Source organism: Urocitellus parryii, chromosome 13 (assembly GCF_045843805.1).
Source record: "Urocitellus parryii isolate mUroPar1 chromosome 13, mUroPar1.hap1, whole genome shotgun sequence".
NCBI classification, from domain to species: Eukaryota; Metazoa; Chordata; class Mammalia; order Rodentia; family Sciuridae; genus Urocitellus; species Urocitellus parryii.
In genome coordinates this window covers 67,136,242-67,155,358 of record NC_135543.1, presented here as the reverse complement: position 1 = coordinate 67,155,358, position 19,117 = coordinate 67,136,242, and the positions used below count along the sequence as shown (strand labels likewise).

General features: G+C 40.4%; 1 protein-coding gene across 1 annotated transcript in view; it reads right to left on the bottom strand.

The window, feature by feature from the left end:
• Fam120a (family with sequence similarity 120 member A) overlaps positions 1-19,117 on the bottom strand; it is a 100,721-nt gene that overhangs the window by 64,481 nt on the left and 17,123 nt on the right. Inside the window, exon 3 of the mRNA XM_026406929.2 lies at positions 16,696-16,778. Coding sequence (XP_026262714.1) covers positions 16,696-16,778 — 83 coding nt within the window. The remainder of the gene's footprint in view (positions 1-16,695; positions 16,779-19,117) is intronic.

Here is a 19,117-nt window from a genome sequence, read left to right as displayed (position 1 = left end):
TGAAACACACAGTAATTTTAGATGATTTCACACACAAAACAAAAACATGACAGTTCTCATCAAGAAAAGAAGTTACTAGATATAAAAATGTCCAAAGTATGGACCCCTTCACCCCCCCGTCAGGAGGGAGTACAAACCTACTTACATGCCTCAAGCCCCTGGGCAGCTCTGTCAGACACCATTCTGCCTCAAAAGGAAACAACGGAATCTGCTGCTTTTGTTCCCATGTGCAGTCTTGCCACACACCCCCCCCAACACTGCTGCTCAAAGACCCTTGAAGTGAACAGATCCTATCTATATAGATATATAACCCAGGGGTACTCTACTACTGAGCTACATCCCAGGCCTTTTTATTTTTTGAGGCAGGGTCTCACTAAGTTGCTCCTGGTCTTGCTAAGTTGCTGAGGCTGACCCCAAACTTGTGCCGATCCTCCCATCTTACCCCCCCCCCAAGTCATGGGGATTACGGGAAGGTGCCATAGGGCCCAGCCAGATCATAGAAAGTGTCCTCTAAACTTTCCTGAGTGGCTAGATGACACTAGCTTAGCTCATGCTGCAAACACTACCCTTTATGACATGCTAACTGCACAGCCACACTCCATCCCATCCTCCATGACCCTTCTATAGCCAGACCCACCTTTCCCCTGGATGACTCCCAATCTAGCCTTCTAAATCCAACTCAGGATAAAGCCCCTGATCTACGCTGTATGAGAGGGGGGCTCTGAGGCCTAAGGGCCTGTTCACACCACAGTCCCCACCCTTCCTCAAGGAAGGCAGCCAGTGGACAGAAAAAATGCACTAGTATAGGGACACCCAGCAGGGCCTTACCGTACCCAAGAGCTAAAAGCACACTGCCTCCAGTACATGCTACGTGATGCTTTTACCATGGCAAAACGTGCAATGAGTTTCAAAAGGATTTACCAGGGAATTAATTTTGGTGCCAGGATCCTCTAGCACACTGAAATAAAGGTATGCATATAGGTATACATACCATGTAGATGATGGTTACCCATCAAAATAAACGGGGTGGGGGGATATCAAGACCTGTTTATTCAAAATCTTCCCAAATAGCAAGTGACTCAACATCAGCAGTCACCACACAGGAGGGTTACTCTGTCCTTGTCTGCTCATAAAAACAAAATCCACGCTCAAACCAAGTAACAGAAGTGTTTGCCATATAGTGGCAGGCTACAAAATATTAGTTCCATCTCCTCCTTTCCTTTATTCAGCTTTTGTTTTAAATTTTTAGCTCAAAAAGTTAACATTTGGGGAAAAAAAAAAATCAAATAAACTGCAACAGATCCAAAGTTGGAAACAAACGTACTTTCTGTTTGTTAGAATAGAAGGTAAATTGTTTCATTAAAAATACAAATGTTGCCAGGCGTGATGGCACACGCTTGTGATGGCAGCCATTAGGGAGGCTGGGGAAGGAGGATCGCAAGTTCCAGACTAGCCTGAGCAACTTTATGAGACCCTGTCTCAAAATAAAAAGTAAAAATGCCTGGGGATGCAGCTCAGTGGTACAGAGCCCCTGGGTCCAGTTCCCAGTAGTGGAGGGCAGGGGGAGCAAAAAATGTTTCTGATCAATTGCCTTTTATCATGGCACTTCATGGCAATTTCACTGTTATTTGCTTTGCCAGAAAGAAAAAAATTGAGGGCTAGAAAAGACCTCCAAAATATTTAACCCAACCCTTTGCTTTCAGGCAAGAAAATTAAATAATAAATAGGCACCATTTGCCTGGAAATGATCATTGTCTCTGTGCAAAAATATTCTTCTGTGAGAGATTTCACTTTTGGCATCATCTCTTTCCAAATTTCCAGACCTAAAGCTTTGTACTATGATTTTTACACATCATTGACAAATGAGAACAATGCGGGAAGTGCTTATAAACACTGGCACCATTAGACCTTACCTAGCAACCTGCTGCTGGCTCTGTGATAGGTCATGGTTGATAATCCAGTAGGTGTCCCTGTGTCGCCCATGATAAGCTGTCCTTTGACCACTCTGGACAACCTTTACTTTGGATTTTAAAAAACAACAACAACAAATACCTTCTTGGGCTCTAAAGCCCTGGGGCTGGGTGGTGGTGTGGACACTGGCTGGCCACACTCATGGGATTGGCCCTGAGAGGGCACTTGTGCTGAGGCCATACAGCATGAGGTTTCAGACCCATCCACGAGCAGCTGGACATGCCCAGGAACACCTTCTGCAAAAAGCTGCAGGTGTTCTCACTGACGGAGGAGAGGGACGGACCCTCAGGGTGGTGGTGAGCACAAGACTGCAACTTAGCAATGGGACCACACCCAAGGGGACTTCAGGAAGCCTCTCTGCAGTCATTTGCTGACGACCCCTTGAGATCTTTCATTCTTTACAGCTGCTAAACTCAGTCAATTGTTTTAGCCTTTCAAGAGCCATGTTAAGGGAAGCTGGGCACAGTACACTATAACAGCTGAGACCCACAGAAAACAACTGTCAGGTTCCTGAAGGCAAAGTATTAGAAGAGCCTGCTGAAGAAGCATTGATGCACTTATTCACTGCTTCCAAGCAGTTCACTCCTTGCAATTCTGCAGTCTCATTCTTGGTTATATTTTTAAAATGAAACATTTTCCTACAGCTGTGAATTCATTTAAATTATGTCACCATATCATAGTCCAGCTTTTAAATCAAGCCTATCATACCACAGGACTCAGAGGAGCCCATTTAAATCCAGTATGCTTTTTCTTGTAATATTGTTGATTAAAAACTCTTAAAAGCTTTCTAAATCCACCATTAGAAAGAATAACTTGAAGGGGTCTTGACTTTCACATGATGGAAATACAAGACTTCTGCACAAGGGCAAGATGGCAGGTCCCTCTCCAGAGATATGAGGGTCCTCCCCACTCAGGTCCAATCTCAGGAATCTGCTTCCACTGCTCACATGGCTTACAGGGAAGCTGCCCCCCAGAAAGACTGGGAGGGGGTTGGTTTCCAGATACAGTATTTTGATACATCAGGATGGACATTTTGTTTTAGGCAGACATTTACTTCTTCAGGAGGCCAAATCACTGTACCATGTTCCATTTTTGTATTGATGACGTTTCAATTCTAAATAGCCTTAAAACCTCACCTTGTCTGTTTTACAAGACAAAGAAAATGAGCATTTTCCATATTAATTGGTGTTTTAGTTTTACATTGGGTCACACTTTCCCTTTTTTTTTTTTTTTAAAGAGAGAGAGGAGAGGAGAGGAGAGGAGAGGAGAGGAGAGGAGAGGAGAGGAGAGAGAGAGAGAGAGAGAGAGAGAGAGAGAGAGAGAATTTTTAATATTTATTTTTTTAGTTCTCGGCAGACACAACATCTTTGTTTGTATGTGGTGCTGAGGATCGAACCCGGGCCGCACGCATGCCAGGCGAGTGCGCTACCGCTTGAGCCACATCCCCAGCCCACACTTTCCCTTTTTAAAGAACAGATATTCTCATTCAAAATTTTTCTTAATTTTGGTTCTTTTTTCCTTTAAACAACTGTGAATGTCAGTGTTCTTCTATGTAGAATACCTCGTGATCATGCCCTCACGAGAAACTGAACCTGTCTACCATTCAGTGTCCTTTATCAGGGGAAGAGGGACCACTCTTATATCCACATTGCATCAAATATCATTTATTTTGCACGTCTTCTTCTCGCTGCCTCTAAGGTTCGGCTGCCACGGCCCAGGCTCCCTCCCTCTCCTGCGTGCCCCGCTGCCTGCTGCCTGCTCCCTGGCCCTGGCTCCCGGGCTCTGACACAGGAGGGCAAGCACTAGGAACACAAAAGGCAGCAGGACAAACAACCACCCGGGGCCAGAACAAAAGGCTGCACCGCTGGCCATCTCTGGTCCTTCCTGCTCTCTGGTCCTTCCCAGTGGCCAGGCTTCCCTTCCCTTCCCTTCCCTTCCCTCCCATGGTCCCACTTTCTCACTACTGTGAAGATGACTGCTTTCCTCCCGATGCACACTTAACCCTGAGCACTTTGGTGTCCAAGGGCTGATCTTGCCACATTGCATTTTTAAGGAAAAAGAACTTCTGAATCAGGCTGGCCACAAGACTCAGATGAACACATGTATACACATGAGTTTCTTAACACAATTAAGTTAGTTCCCCCACCCAGGTAAGAATGTAAGAGCCAGTGAACTCCCCTGGAAATGAGGGTGTATGAGTAATCTGATGTCAGCACCTATGGCTCAGGAAGTCATCAAGTCTTTAAATAATCTTCATCCTCAGCATTTCGCCTCAGACAGGATATATGGAGTTTAGCCCCCTGAGTCTTTTTTCTTATACTGGTAGAAATTTGAAATCCTTGGATGTTCAGGACACTAAAGCGACTAACTGTGAGCCTGTGAAGTGGTAAAACCTGTTTAGTTGCCCACGTAAGAGTGTGTGTACGCTGAGTGGGGGGAGGAAGTAAGTGGGAGATGATAACAACTCATTACAAGTCAGTTTTCCCCAGGGGCATAAACGAGTTTCTAACTCGTTTTTTTTTTTAATGTTTATAAAGTTTCTAACTCGTTTTTTTTTTTTTATGTTTATAAAGTACATTTTAAATTGTGGCCTAAAACTGACACTGAAATAGGGGAAGATGAATGCATTTAGTTACACTATTCTGTACTTTACGGCATATTAATTCATGGTGAACAAAGAACATTTTCTTTACAAAGATGTTTAGAAAATATTAACTTGATGTTAGAAATCCAAATACTGAAGGAAGCAAAATCAAAAATAAGTGTGCAAAATGTAAAAACGTGCTTGTTTTGCTTAAATCAGATTATAGTTCCATATCAACTCTCTTATTAGGTCCTCCTAAGTTCTTTTACTTTTTTTTTTTTTTTTTGGTATTTGGTATTTTATTCTGCTTTTGGAAACTTTAAATTTATTTTATTTATTTTAATTTAAAAAAATTTTTTAGTTGTAATTGGACACAATACCTTTATTTTATTCTTTTATTTTTATGTGGTGCTGAGGATCGAATCCAGGGTCTTGCACGTGCGAGGCGGGCATTCTACCGCTGAGCCACAACCCCAGCCAACTTTTAAACCCCTTTCCATTCCAGTCCTAGGCAACCTCTGCTCTGCTTTCTATCACTGTAGTTCTGTCTTTGCTAGAATTTTATATAAAGGCAGTCATATAGATTTCCTTTGGGTTTGACTTTTCATTGAAAATAATGCTCCTGAAATTCATGCATATTTCAAGATCAGTAGTGGGTTCCATTTATTGCTATTTATCCATCCATTCACCAGCTGACAGATGCTCGGGCTAACTCCAGAATCTGGTTATAATGAATAAAGATGCTATGAACATTCAGACACAAGTCTCTGTGAAAACATGGTCTTTCGATTCTTCAGGGTAAATATTGAGGAGTGAGACTGTTGGATATATGGCAAGGGTATGTGGAAACTTATAATAAACAATCGCCAAGCCCTTTTCCAACTGGCCTTTCCTCGAGTTCTCCACTCCACAGCACAGAGAAATCTGCACTTGCTCAGGTCCTCCATAACGTCTGCATTATTAGTCTCTTTCACTCAGTCCATTGGTTGTTAGTTGTGATATCTCATGGTGGCTTTAATTTGCATTCCCTCAGCTATGTGAAGTATTTCTTTGTGTAATTATTGAACATTTTCTAAAATGCCTGCTCAAAGTCTGTGCCCATCTGTTATTGGGCTGACTTCTCATTGTATCATTCTTCTTATATTTTGGATATAAGTACTTTTTCAGAGACATTCTATTCTGCAAATAGTTTCTCTGTTGTTTGCTTTTCATTTTTTTTAAATTTATATATGACAGCAGAATGATTACAATTCCTACTACACATATGGAGTACAATTTTTCATATCTCTGGTTGTATACACAGCATATTCACACCAATTCGTGTCTTTGTTCCTATACTTTGGATAATAGTGATCATCACATTCCACCACTGTCAATAACCCCATGCCCCCTAACTTCCCCTCCACTGCTTTTTATTTTTAACTAAGAAATCTTTGTGTGACTCAAAGTCGTAAAGATTTTGTTACATTTTCCTATAGTTAATTTCTGCATTCTTTTTATTTTTGCATATAGATATCCATTTGTTGTAAAAATTATTCTTTCCCCACTTAACTGACCATTGATTTATACCTGGGTCTACTTCTGGACTCTAATCTGGTACCCTGATCTATACGACCAGCCAGAATTATTATGGTAGCCTCAGAGTGAAATTTGGTAGTATTAAGCCATCCAAATTTGTTCTTCCTTTTGAAAAGTGCTGCTATCCCTGTCCTTTGACATTCCACATGAATTTTAAAATCAGCATGTTTTCAGTGTCTATAGAAACTCCTGCTGGGATATGATTGGGAAGAAGGGACATCTTCATACCAGAGTCACCTGACCCCTGAACACAGTTCATCTCTTCATCCACTTGGACCCTTCTTTCATCTTCACAGTGGCATCCACCTGCTCGAGTGAGCTTCTCTGCGAGCAGAGGGCACAGACTGGCACTTGCGCGGGTCGAGACTCCGGGCAGGCAGGTAAGACAGGCCATGTGGTGTAGCCAGTTTAAGATGCTCTACCAGGAGGCCAGTGAGGCTCTAGAAAGCCAGCACCAAGTGTCACCTCTGTCAGCAATGGAGGCCGAAGAGAAATGAAGGAGATTCAGGTTTAGGATACCAAGAGCATCCTTCCAGGTGAAGACAAAAACCAGCTGATGGCTCTAAGGACAGTGCTACAGTGGAGTACCAGAGGACCAGGAACAATGCAACCCAGAGGACTTGGGCCCTCAAGCACTGTTTAAAGGGCCAGGGGAGCAGGGAATGACAAAGTGAGGACAAGTGAGTGATAGACTCACAAGCAGTGTAAGTGTATGCTGAGAGAGCTCAAGTCTGAGAGCTATCAGAGGACACCAGCAAGAAAATAAAACCATGGGAGGAGAGAAAATATTTGCAAATCATATATCTGATAAAAGACTTGCATCTGGAATGTATTAAAAATTCTTACAACTCAATGATAAAAAGACAAATAACTCTCTTTAAAAGTAGGCCAAGAATCTGAATAGGCATTATCCAAAGAGAAATGACCACTAAACACAATAGCTCAACATGACTGTCATCAGAGAAATACATATCAAAACCAAAATGAGAAATCTCACTGAACTCAGCAGGTGGCTAAAATAAAACAGCAGACAATAACAAGTGTTGGCACAGATGTTGAGAAATCAGAACCTTCACCCATTGCTGGAGGGAAGGTAAACTGTGCAGTTGCTGTGGAGAACAGAATGGTGGTTCTTCAAAACATTAAACACAGTATTTCCACGTGACCCAGGCAAGTCAGTTCTAGGTCTACACCCAAGAGAACTGAAAACATAACACACAAAAGTTTGTGCACACATGTTCACAGCAGCATTGTTTAGAATCACCCCATAGTAGAAATGACTGGAATGCCCATCAGCATGGGCATGGATATGCCCATGGATAAACTGTGGCATATCCATAAAACAGAATGTTACTCAGTCATAAAAAGGAATGCAGGGCCGAGATATGCCACAAGGAGGAACTGAAAGCACTATGCCAAGTGAAAGAAACGTGACATGAACACCACATATTATGTGATTCTATTTATAATGAAATGTCCAGAATAGATGAGCCACAGAGTCAGAAGTATGCTAGTGTTTGCCATGGGGTTGGGGGGGAGAAAAAGAACACTATTGAGTATATGGTTCCTTTTGAGGGAAACAAAAATATTCTAAAATTAGATATGGATAATGATTGCATATCTCTGAATTCTAAAAACCATTAAATTGTTTGAAGTCCTGGGATTTTATGGTATGTGAACAATATATCTCGATAAAGCTTTACTGAAAACAAAGAGGGAGAGGATTACTCTAGTAGTAGCTGTGGGAGCACCCAGTGTCCGGGCAAGGAGAAGAAGGGACTCCACTAAAGAAAGCTGAGGCAAAAACAACCTGTAGGCTGCGGGTCCCAGTAAAGATGAAGAGAGTTCATGCCAAAGACAGAGAGGCCAGTGTCTCCCAGACACGGCAAAAAGATGAGGAAGGGAAGCCAACCTGGATAAGGCCGGGGGGCAGAGGCATGAAGCCAGAGGGCACACACACTCAGGCCTGGAGCTGCTGGGATCAACATGTGGTCGGGTAGCAAGAAAAGTGACCTCCTCCAGGCTGAGAGCCGCCCTGGAGCCTCTGACGTGTGGTTGGCAGGTGAGGGCAGAACCTGTCACCCACCTGGGACAAGGGGCAGTGCGGGACAGGGATAAGGAAGCAGTGCTGTGATGACATTCAGAGCCAAGTGGGTATTCTGAGCAGGAAGTGCCAGAGGCAGGTGAGGTACAGGGCAGAGGCCTCAGCCTTGAAGGGTAGGAAATGAGCTGGAAAATGTTTACACGGTTATTTTTAAGACTGATGTTATGCGACTTATTCAAAATAAAACCAGAACATTCCAGCGTAATGATTCCTCCGTCTCTTCCAGGGGCCTCAGAAGAGCTGAACTCGCTTGCCGAGCGTTCCTGAGGTCCTGCGTTCACTCCTCAACCCCAGTGCTCCACTCGCCCACCACGTCTCAGACCCACTCAGACTGAGCAGGTCTCCTTCTGGGGGCCCTGCCCATACTAGCCAGCCATCTACTGCAAGAAGAGGACCACAAAGAAGTCTGACCCCCCTCCATGTAGGAGCATTCTAAAAGAAATATGAAGTCCCTCTCTTCCCAGCATTGTGACAGAGGACCCATCATAACCTCTAAAACATAATCAGAAAAGCTACTCCTGCATCCCAACATATTCCAGCAAATTCCTCAGAACTGCACGCCTTTCACCTTGATTTTTTATTTTTTTCTTAAAGAGAGAGAAAGAGAGTATTTTAATATTTATTTTTTAGCTTTTGGCAGACACAACATCTTTGTTTGTATGTGGTGCTGAGGATCGAACCTGGGCCGCACGCATGCCAGGCGAGCGCGCTACCGCTTGAGCCATATCCCCAGCCCTCACCTTTATTTTTAAACAGAGAACAGAGAAGGAATCTCTGATTGGAAGGTATAAGGAAAGCAGTCTTGTTTAGTCTTGTATTTAAAATTATTCCATTTAACAATTCCACATATAAATAAAAAATGAGCAAAGAATAAATTTCTTACTAAATGCAGGTTTTCAAGACCTCAGAGCTTAAAAAGCCCGGCACAGCCAATTTGTACTCTAAAGGGTTTACATGAACCACTGAGAACACACAGGTAGCCAGGCATGTGGCATACACTTGTAATCCCAGCGACTCGGGAGGGAGAGGCAAGAGGATCAAGAGTTCAAAGCCAGCCTCAGCTAGCACTTAGCAACTCAGCAAGACCTTGTCTCTAAATAAAATCCAAAAAAGGGTTGGGGATATGGCTTAGTGGTTAAGTGCCCCTGGGTTCAATCCCTGGTACTAAAAAAAAAAAAAAAAGAATACATAGTTAATGTGCATGACAATAGTGACAACTACCAAGAGAATATACATTTTTTTAAAAAATTCTGGAAGTACGGGGCTGGGGTTGTGGCTCAGTGGTAGAGTGCTCGCCTAGCATGCATGAGGCACTGGGTTAAATCCTCAGCATCACATAAATGTAAAATTAAAGATATTGTGTCCACCTAAAACTTAAGGATATTTTTAAAAATTCTGGAAGATCTTTTAGAATTGGTTGCCTCTCAGGAGTTGGATTGTAAGTAGCTTTCATTTCCACATCACCTCTTTTTATGTTGTTTGATTTTGTCTGTCTCCATTTTCCCCACATTCAAGTTATGTAAAAAGAAAAACAAAAAGAGACAAGTATTTCATCTATTTGTCTTTCAGCATTATTTTCTCTAAAACTCATGAAGTTCTTAGATTTTAGGAAGTTTTTCTTAGCTCCTTACTTACTGAACAACAGGATGACTTATTGGGAAGGGACTGCATTAAGTTAACTTAACACTCATAAGCCAGCAATGGGTCCTTCTCTAGAAGGTTCATGAAGTCAAACTACACCCTACTATGACGAAAAAGGCAAAACAAATGAAGCCCATCTTTTTATTTATTTACAATTTATATTCAACTTAATTTTCAAAAGGATTTCAGAAAGATGAAGCCACATGCTCACCAACCTATCTCCCACAAAGATGTTCCCTTATGCATCACAATGATGCCTCCAAGTGCCTGACAGCAGCTCTTCTAGGACAAAAGGTGCCTCCATACAGTGCCTGAGACCACAGGCTCCTCCAGCCACTGCTCCTTGCACAAGGGTCAGGCACAGCAGGCACTAGGCTGCAACTGCAGTGCTGGCAGCAGGGGTTACGGCACCCAGGGCATCCATCTGAGAAGCCTCAAGAGATGGACCTGAGCTACTATCAGACTTCAAATGACAGTAAAAATAGCAAAGAAATATAAAAACTATAAAGAGCAACTAATAAGACCAGAAGGGTTAGCCAAACCACCTCATCTTATCCTCCTCCATTTTTTCTCCATATTCAGGTTAGGTTTTTGAAAAACAGGAAGAATATCTGATATATTTAAAGGTGTCAAAGGTGCCATGATCCCACTCTGAAAGGAAGTGCCATGATCCCACTCTGAAGCTCAGGAACAGAAAACTAGTAAAATGAAAACAGTGATCTGCAAATAACAGCGGAACACCCAGATGAAGCAAGTATTCTAGAAAGTGAGGCTCAGGAAGACCACAGACAACAAGAAATTACAATTTAAAAAAATAAGTAAAGCCAGCAAACAACTATAAATATATATTTTTTTTAAAAATTAAAACAATAAAATACCCAAAATAAAAAAATTCTTATCTGAAGCCCTGCGCCAGGGCTGGCAGCCGCAGCTTCACACCCTCTGGGAGCACCCATCGTGCTGGGTTACAGAGGTCCTCAGGAGCCTGCCGAGCCACTGTTCTTCCTACCCAGGCAGACTGGCTGCCCTACCACCGGGCACTAGCAGAAGTCAGGCCCAAGCTCCAACAGACAGCTTTTGGAACCGTAGTCCACCCAAGGCCTCCCATGACCCTTACAGAACATTCTACCCCATCAAGACCAAGCAAATGGACACAGCAGTCCAGGGTAGGACTAGCACTGGGCGCCTCTTCAAAAGGCCAAAACACAGACCTGGTTTTTATTATTGTGAATACAGCAAGGGCTCACCATGATGACAGAGTCAAGACACACACAAGGATGTTCCACTTATTTAAGTCTATGACTCTTTATAAACCTTGCATCAGGAAAAGTGAGGATCTACCCATTGTTTAGAAATAGAATTTCCAACTATTCCAGGTAAGTAAAATATTCTAAGTGTCTATAGCCAATGAAAGTAATTTACCTAAAGCAAACAAAGCACAGGTTCAGGTTTGGGTGACCAGCCCTCAGGCCCCACCCAATGGCTCTAGTCTGCTGTTTCTGCTGCTGCCAGACTCCCTGCTCAGAGGATTAGCCCAGTCACTGGGCCACCAGGACTACAGTGAGGGACCTTCCGTCTCCAGAAGAATAGGGGTAATATATAACATTATTTTTCTTTCTTTCATTTATAAAGCTTACCAAATCTTAGAAGGTCCTCACCTGATCCTGCCCTAGAATTGTATAAGTTATATGAAAAGGCTTTCCATTTTCCTGAACACAAATGGAATATTCTTTACCTCTAAATCTAAAAATGTGAAGACCACTCTTAAGGTTTGGATCTAAAGATGTCTCCCCCAAGCACACTTGTTAGGCAATGTGGGAATATTCAAAACTAAAATGATTAGATTATGAGGGCTGTAAGATTGCCAGTGGATTAATCCTCTTAATGGATTAATAATTTGAATTGATATTAATTAACTTGAATCAAGTTAATAATTTGAATGGACCACTGGGTGGTAACTGTAGGCAGGTGGAGCATGGGTGAACACTATAATCTTGTCCCTGGCACTGAGCAGCTTTCCTTCGCCACACCCTGTGCCATAATGTTCTCAGGCCCCAAGCAATGGAGTCGGCTGACCATGGACTGAACCTCTGAAACTGTGAACCCCAAATAAACTTTTCCTACTCTAAGATGTTCTTATCGGCTATTTTGGTCACAGCAACAAAAAGCTGACTAATACACCCAGCTTACTAGCAGTTCTTAATACTTACAATGAGCTCAGAAAAAACCTTAAAACTTGAATAACCACGTTATTTCCTATTGCCTTCTCACAATTTGGGGTCCTAAACATGTCCAGCATCCATTCACAATCCAATAATAAGCATGATTCACTAACTAATAGGGCAGCACAAAATAGGATTTGTTCCCGGTCCCAGCTTTACTCACTGCAAATATTATCCAATGATTTAAACATTTCAGCTTTCTTTCCTGATCGATTCAGATCATTTTTGAGAATTTCAGCACATACAGCCCCAAAGTAAACATAGCATTCTTTTAGCAGAACCAGAGCTGTAGACAGTGAAGGAACCTCATGGCCTCCAGATGTTGTACGTGGTTGGGTGAAAGCTCAGTGATGGCAAGGCACATGGTGAAGTGGGAAAAGACATGTTTAAAGATGAACCTCAGAGCTGGGTGTGGGAGCCGGGTAGCTCCACAGTAGAGCACATGCCCAGTATGCATCAAGTGCTGGGTTTGATCCCCACACCACAAAAAAAAAAATAAATAAATAAACAAATGATGAGTCTAAGAATGCTACTTATCTACAAGACAAATTTTTAAAAAATTAAAATTCACTGTTGCCAGTATACTGAGGATTCCAAACCAAGTAAATTATAGACCACTGATGACTTCCTATCTACAGTATTTTGTGATTTTTTTTCCCCTCAGATGGTAAAAAACAAAATTTTCTTGGAAATTTTATTAGTTGTTTATTTTTTTTTAACATGGTATGTAGGATAATTTTAAGGCTATCTGGTTCTGCATCCTTAAGTTTGAGCCTTCTTGATCCATGCCTTTTATCACATTATGTAGCATTTTTCCAAAGTCAATCTGTTAGATTATTGTTTACAGAGGTGGGTATTATATGAATTTATTACCTAATCAACTCAGAGCACTTAATGTGTAACACACAGTAAGAAATGAAAAAGAAAAGCTGTTTTATTATTTTTTTAATATTTATATTTTTAGTTGTAGTTGGACACAATACCTTTATTTATTCATTTTTATGTGGTGCTGAGGATTGAACCCAGGGCCTTGCACTTGTGAGGCGAGTGCCCTACTGCTGAGCCATAACTCCAGCCTCAGAAAAGCTGTTTTAAATAGTAACGAACAAAACTAGAGATGGGGCAGAGGAAGTCTGCTTATACCTTCAGGAATCAACAAAGTTTTAAATGTAAGTTAAAATGCAGGAAGAAAAGCTCCAATGTAAAATGCCAATTAAAATGCTCAAGAATATTATGAATATAAGCAACTATATAAATTTTCAAAAGATATATTTTATAACTGACAGAAAAAAATAGCTAAAATACCAGATGGGATATATGCAATTCTGCACACCAGTAATGCTCGTGGTGGAAAAAAAATCTCATCTAACTCCCTCCATCTACATTAAGATGACCAAAATGATGTTGCACACATAAAGTGTGTATGTATAAAAGGTCAAAACATGAGCCGGGTGCAGTGGCACATGCCTGTAATCCCAGTGGCTTGGGAGGCTGAGGCAGGAAAATCACGAGTTCAAAGCCAGTCTCAGTAAAAGCGAGGTAGTAAGCAACTCAGTGAGACCCTGTCTCTAAATAAAATACAAAATAGGGCTGGGGATGTGGCTCAGTGGTTGAGTGCCTCTGGGTCAATTCCTGGTAGCCCTTCCCCACCCCCAAAAAAGGTCAAAACACAGAAGTGGCAAGAAATGCAATTTCTAAAATCATCTCAAAGCCAGAGTGCTTGTATTTCAGAATGTGACTAAAAATCCTACAACTTATCAAGTAACTGGAAAAGTTTCTTTGAACCACTGCTCCATTTTGTCATTAAAATACCCAGCTAATTTCAAAAATACACACAATTACAATTACACTTGACAGGATCCTGACTTAAAAAAAAAAAATACACCACGACCATAAATAACTTTTGGAGAACAACTGAAAAAATTTGAACATGGATTTAATATTCAAATTCACGGTTCTAGGGAATTATTAATAATTCAACTGATGCAATAAATAGCAAAATGAATGAAAGAACGTCTTTATTTTTAGGTGGTGGAAATGCAAGCCAAAGTCTCCATAGGTGGAGCATTTTAGTATCTACAATTTGATTCCAGTCTGAGTGAAAACAAAGCTTTTTATTTTGGTTTATTTTAAGTGGGGGTTTCCTGGGGATTTATCCCAGGGGCACTTCACCACTGAACTATATCTCTAGCCTTTTTCTTTTTTTTTTAATGTCTTATTTTGAGTCAAAGTCTCGCTAAGTTGCTGAGGCTGGCTTCAAACATGCCTCGTCTCCAGAGTTGCTGTAACAAAAATACCCGACAAGACAATTTACAAAAGGAAAAGTTTATTTTGGCTCATGTATTCAGAAGGTTAGTCCATGGAATGCCAACTCCATTGCTCTGGGTTCAAGGTGAGGGAGATCCTCATGGCAGAAGGGTGTGGTGGAGGAGCACTGCTGTTCTCCCTGGCCAAAAAGCAGAGGAGCCACAGGGAAGATGAGCCCCATTGTCTCACCTCCTCCAGCCACACCCCACCTGCCTGCAGTCACTACCCAGCTTAGCCCATTCAAACTAGGATCAAGTGACTAAGTTACAGCTCTCATAATACAATTATTTCACCTCTTAAATATTTCTGCACTGGCTTGGGAACTTTGCGGGGGTGCTTCATACCTAAACCCTAAGATACACACACACACACACACACACACACACACACACACACACACACACATACACACACACACTTTATTGCAAGATACCAACAATTATTGAGCCAAAATTGAAGACTTGAATTGGGTGTCAACATACTTTATATACAGAGATATGAAAAATTGTGGTATATATGTGTATTAAGAATTGTAATGCAAAAAAACCCCAAAGTACATGTATAGAGGCATAAATAGGCGTGAATATATTTTATATACAGAGATATGACAAATTGTGCTCTATATGTGTAATAAGAATTGTAAGCATTCCACTGCTGTCGTGTATTTAAAAAAAATGAGATCAATAAAAGATTAAAAAAAGAGAGAGAGAGAGAGAAGCAAGCCTCCACGAGTATCTCCACTTGTAAAAACACAGTGCTTACCAGCCTCAATGCGCATGGGTGCAGCTCTCTGAAGCACCACTGATTACAGACTGCACTCTCCCAGTCTGCAGGTCAGCCGTGGTATCCCGGAGAGCTGAGGGGCAACACTTCAGACCCTACCACTTCAATCCTAAGAACATATGGGAGGGATTCTACTGCCCATAACAAATAGAAACTTTTTTCCTTCAAGGACCAAAAAAGATTAAAAAAAAAAAAAAAAGAAAGAAAGAAAGAAAAAAGAAAACAAGTGATTTCTAATAAGAGGGGCGGGAAAGCCAACTTTCAAACACAAGTTGAAAACAGTTTGAACCTAAAACTATTAGAGTAAAAAGAAGAACATAGGCTGGGGTAGTGGCTCAGTGGTAGAGCGCTTGCCTAGCATGTGTGAGGCACTGGGTTCGATCCCCAGCTCCACATTTGGAAAAAAAAAACTAAATAAACAAAATAAAGGTATTATGACCATCTATAACCAAAAAAAAAAAAAAAAATTAAAGGGAGAATGTTCTGCAGCACACCAAACACCAACAAAAGATGAAAAAGGAACAAAATGAAAGCTGTAGCAGACAGAGTATGCTTGAAACTTCAGGAATCAACAGTTAAGTATAAATGAAAGTATAGGAAGAAAAACTCCAATTTGAAGTCAACACCAATGAAAACTGTTTATAGAGAGAGGGCCATTCTGAAGAACTAAGAACTTCGCAAGAAAGTCCGCCAGTAGAAAACATTCATTTCCACGCTCCTTGCCTAGACCAGATAGTTAGTTTCAGAGCTAGAAACAGACATAAGGCCCACCGACCTGTCTTCCTAACTCCAAGGCACTTACACCCAACAAGTGACAACTACAATCGCAGGATCACCAGCGAGAGCAAGATGAAGTGCCCCGGTGGCTCTACCAATCCCACTCTTCACTATGAGCTCACATCAACACATGAACTGCCTCACTTCAGAAAACCAGAGTGAAGTACCTCTTGTCTGATGCTCACTACTATCACAAACAGGGAGAAAACTGAAAGAAAGGTAAGAAAATATATCGTTAATTTAAAAAAAAGTACAAATGAACCAGTTCTCTAATGAATTTGGGTCTCCCTTATCATCCAATAAGCATTAAATTATACTGTTTTATAACTGCAGAAAATTGGTAAGAAAGCTATGAAATTTCTCAGACTATACTAAAAGACATTGATATGAGTAGCAGATATAACACTTGTTGAAAGTGCATATTGCAAGTAAAAAAATTAATATTCAGAAACTTTAGCTCAAAGATTTCCTTCTGAGTAGACACAAAGCATTCCTCCAGGAGAATTCAGGGAATTGACAATTTACTAACATACAGGCGTTGGAAACAGGGAAGAAAGGAGGATTGTTCTTTTTGTTCTTTAAGGCTGCTCAGTTCCTGAGATGGGGAAACATGACACTGCTAACTGCCATTTCCTTCTACAATAAAGGGCGTGACTTATAATATTAGCGTAAAAGCAAAAGTTAAGAGTTGACTGCTATAGATGGTGGAGATCAAATGAAGTCTGTACCTTCAGTGAGGCTAGTGGATGTTCTGGACCAAGTAAACTCCAATGAAAGGAAGCCAGATCTTCATCGGGTAGTATGTGATTTCCTAGAATACAAACATGAATCACGTAAAATAGTAACAAATGACACAGAAATGCCTAAATAACTCACTACATGCTTGCTTGTCAATATATCACTAAAATTTCCAAACAGAAAAGGAGAATATTTCTTTACTTTTTAACATAAAGCAACATACAACCAACTCAAGTACAATGTGAACTTCCAGTAGAGTTTCAACAACATTCACACTAAGGACTGCATAGAACTACAAACCTAAGCAACTTTCCAGCCCAGTGTTAAACAAATACCAATTTGCAAAAAGTCAGTCTGATAATACCCTGATGCCAAATACCAGCCAAATCCAAGTGTTCATCTCTTCGAGAAACAGCTGTGGCTCAAAATTTTGTGCACTCAGGAACAACAGTCAAATGTGGAATCGGCACAATTATAAAATCTTCCTTAGCAAAATTAAATGACAAATGTCAATGACTATTGGTCACCACCCCTGATTACATGTGAGAAGGCACATCCCAAAACAATTCTCACCCATGTCACCTATCACTAGAGTGCTGTCAGTCACCAAATAAGAATAGCTTTCAACTGAGACAAACTGCATTTTTGAGGGAATACTGTTTTTCCAGTAGTGCTTGAATGCCTGATACACTAACATCTGTAGGTTAGTTACCTCTATGCAACTTAAAAACAGCAATTTCCTAAATAACTCTTCATTTTTCTAACATGACTTAATCACCTCCACATTAAGACAGCAGATTCATTAATTAGCTGCTAACAGAAAGCAAAAACAAGCTGAGATCATATGCAACACTGCTACATCTTAATATTCCAAATGCATCACCACATAAAACAGGCAATGAAGTAGCAGGATGTCCCGTTGATCTGATCAGGCTGACTGTGCTTTGTGTTGCTTCCTGCTGTTACTGGACTACACTATTTTACTTTGACACATGAAATGTCAGAGGTCTTTTGTGAAGATTTAAATTGAAAAAAATATTAAGCCAATTCTAACATCCACAGCAGACTCTGTGAAAACTTGAGTTAAATATATGAATGACTACTACACTCAACTTTCCTAAAACCAAAGTATAAACTTTCTATTATGGGAGGAAAAAAGAAAAATGAGCCTTCTCTTTTCTAAAATAGAAAACCTCGGGCTGGGGTTGTGGCTCAGTGGTAGAGCACTTGCCTAGCATGAGTGAGGCATTGGGTTCGATTCTCAGCATTGGATAAATTTAAAAAAAAAAAAAAGGTCCATTGACAACTAAAAAATTTTTTTAAAAATAAAATAAAATAGAAAACCTCACTCTTAAAATTTAGAGTTTAACCTGTAACTTGCCTAAACTTTCTGAAGAGACTCCAAGACTCAAATTAATTAGGTGAAATATTATTATTGATTTTCATTTATTTTGAAAGTTCACAACGTAGTTAGCTAGAAAAGTATAAGCTGGCATTACCTCCCAAAAAAACATATTCAACATTTCTTAAATAAGATAATAAAAGTATCCTTCACATTTCAAATTAGTTCAGGTATACATGTTCTATGAACATGCAATTTTCATAACCTTTGAAAGTTCACTAACATACAGAAGTCATTCTTCATAACCTAAGCAAATACAGAACTTTTCATAAAATGTGCTACCCATATACTCACTTTTAACATCAAAGGAAGTATCCTTTTGTATTTTAATATTTGCAAACACACTTAGATTAGTTTTAAACCTTCAAATCCCAAAAGTCACAAGTTCTCTAAAAATTTACATTTGAAATTAGATCCACATAAACAAACTTGCGAAATCAGAATTTTGTTGATTGGCCATTATATAATAAAACTTAAAACTGTTTTGGAAATCTTTCTGACAACTAGAAATTTCTATGAATTCTGCAATGTAATTTCCCTCTCAAAAAGCAGCCCACATTAGTCTGCTAACCTCTATAGAATACAAACTAAAAGATCATGAAGTTTCCAAAAGGTCTCTCCCATGTGCCCAAAAAAGCCCCAAGTCCCATCAGAATTAGGAAGTCTAATCACAAGAGTGCCTCACTCCTAAATATACTTTATATGTGGAAACAATTATTACACATTCTGCAAATTAGAGCTTGAGACATACACACAGCAAGCACAGAAAAATAATTGACAGAAGAGATAAGAAAAACAATAACCACACAAAGTCAAAGAATAAATATTACTCTTGGAAACTTATTAAGGGAAAGAAATTAATATATAAAATCTTAGTTAAAACAAGATTTCGGGCTTGGGTTGTAGCTCAGTGGTAGAGTATTCGCTTAGCATGCACAAGACACTGGGTTCAATCCTCAGCACCACATAAATGTAAAATAAAGATATTGTGTCCACCTAAAACTAAAAAA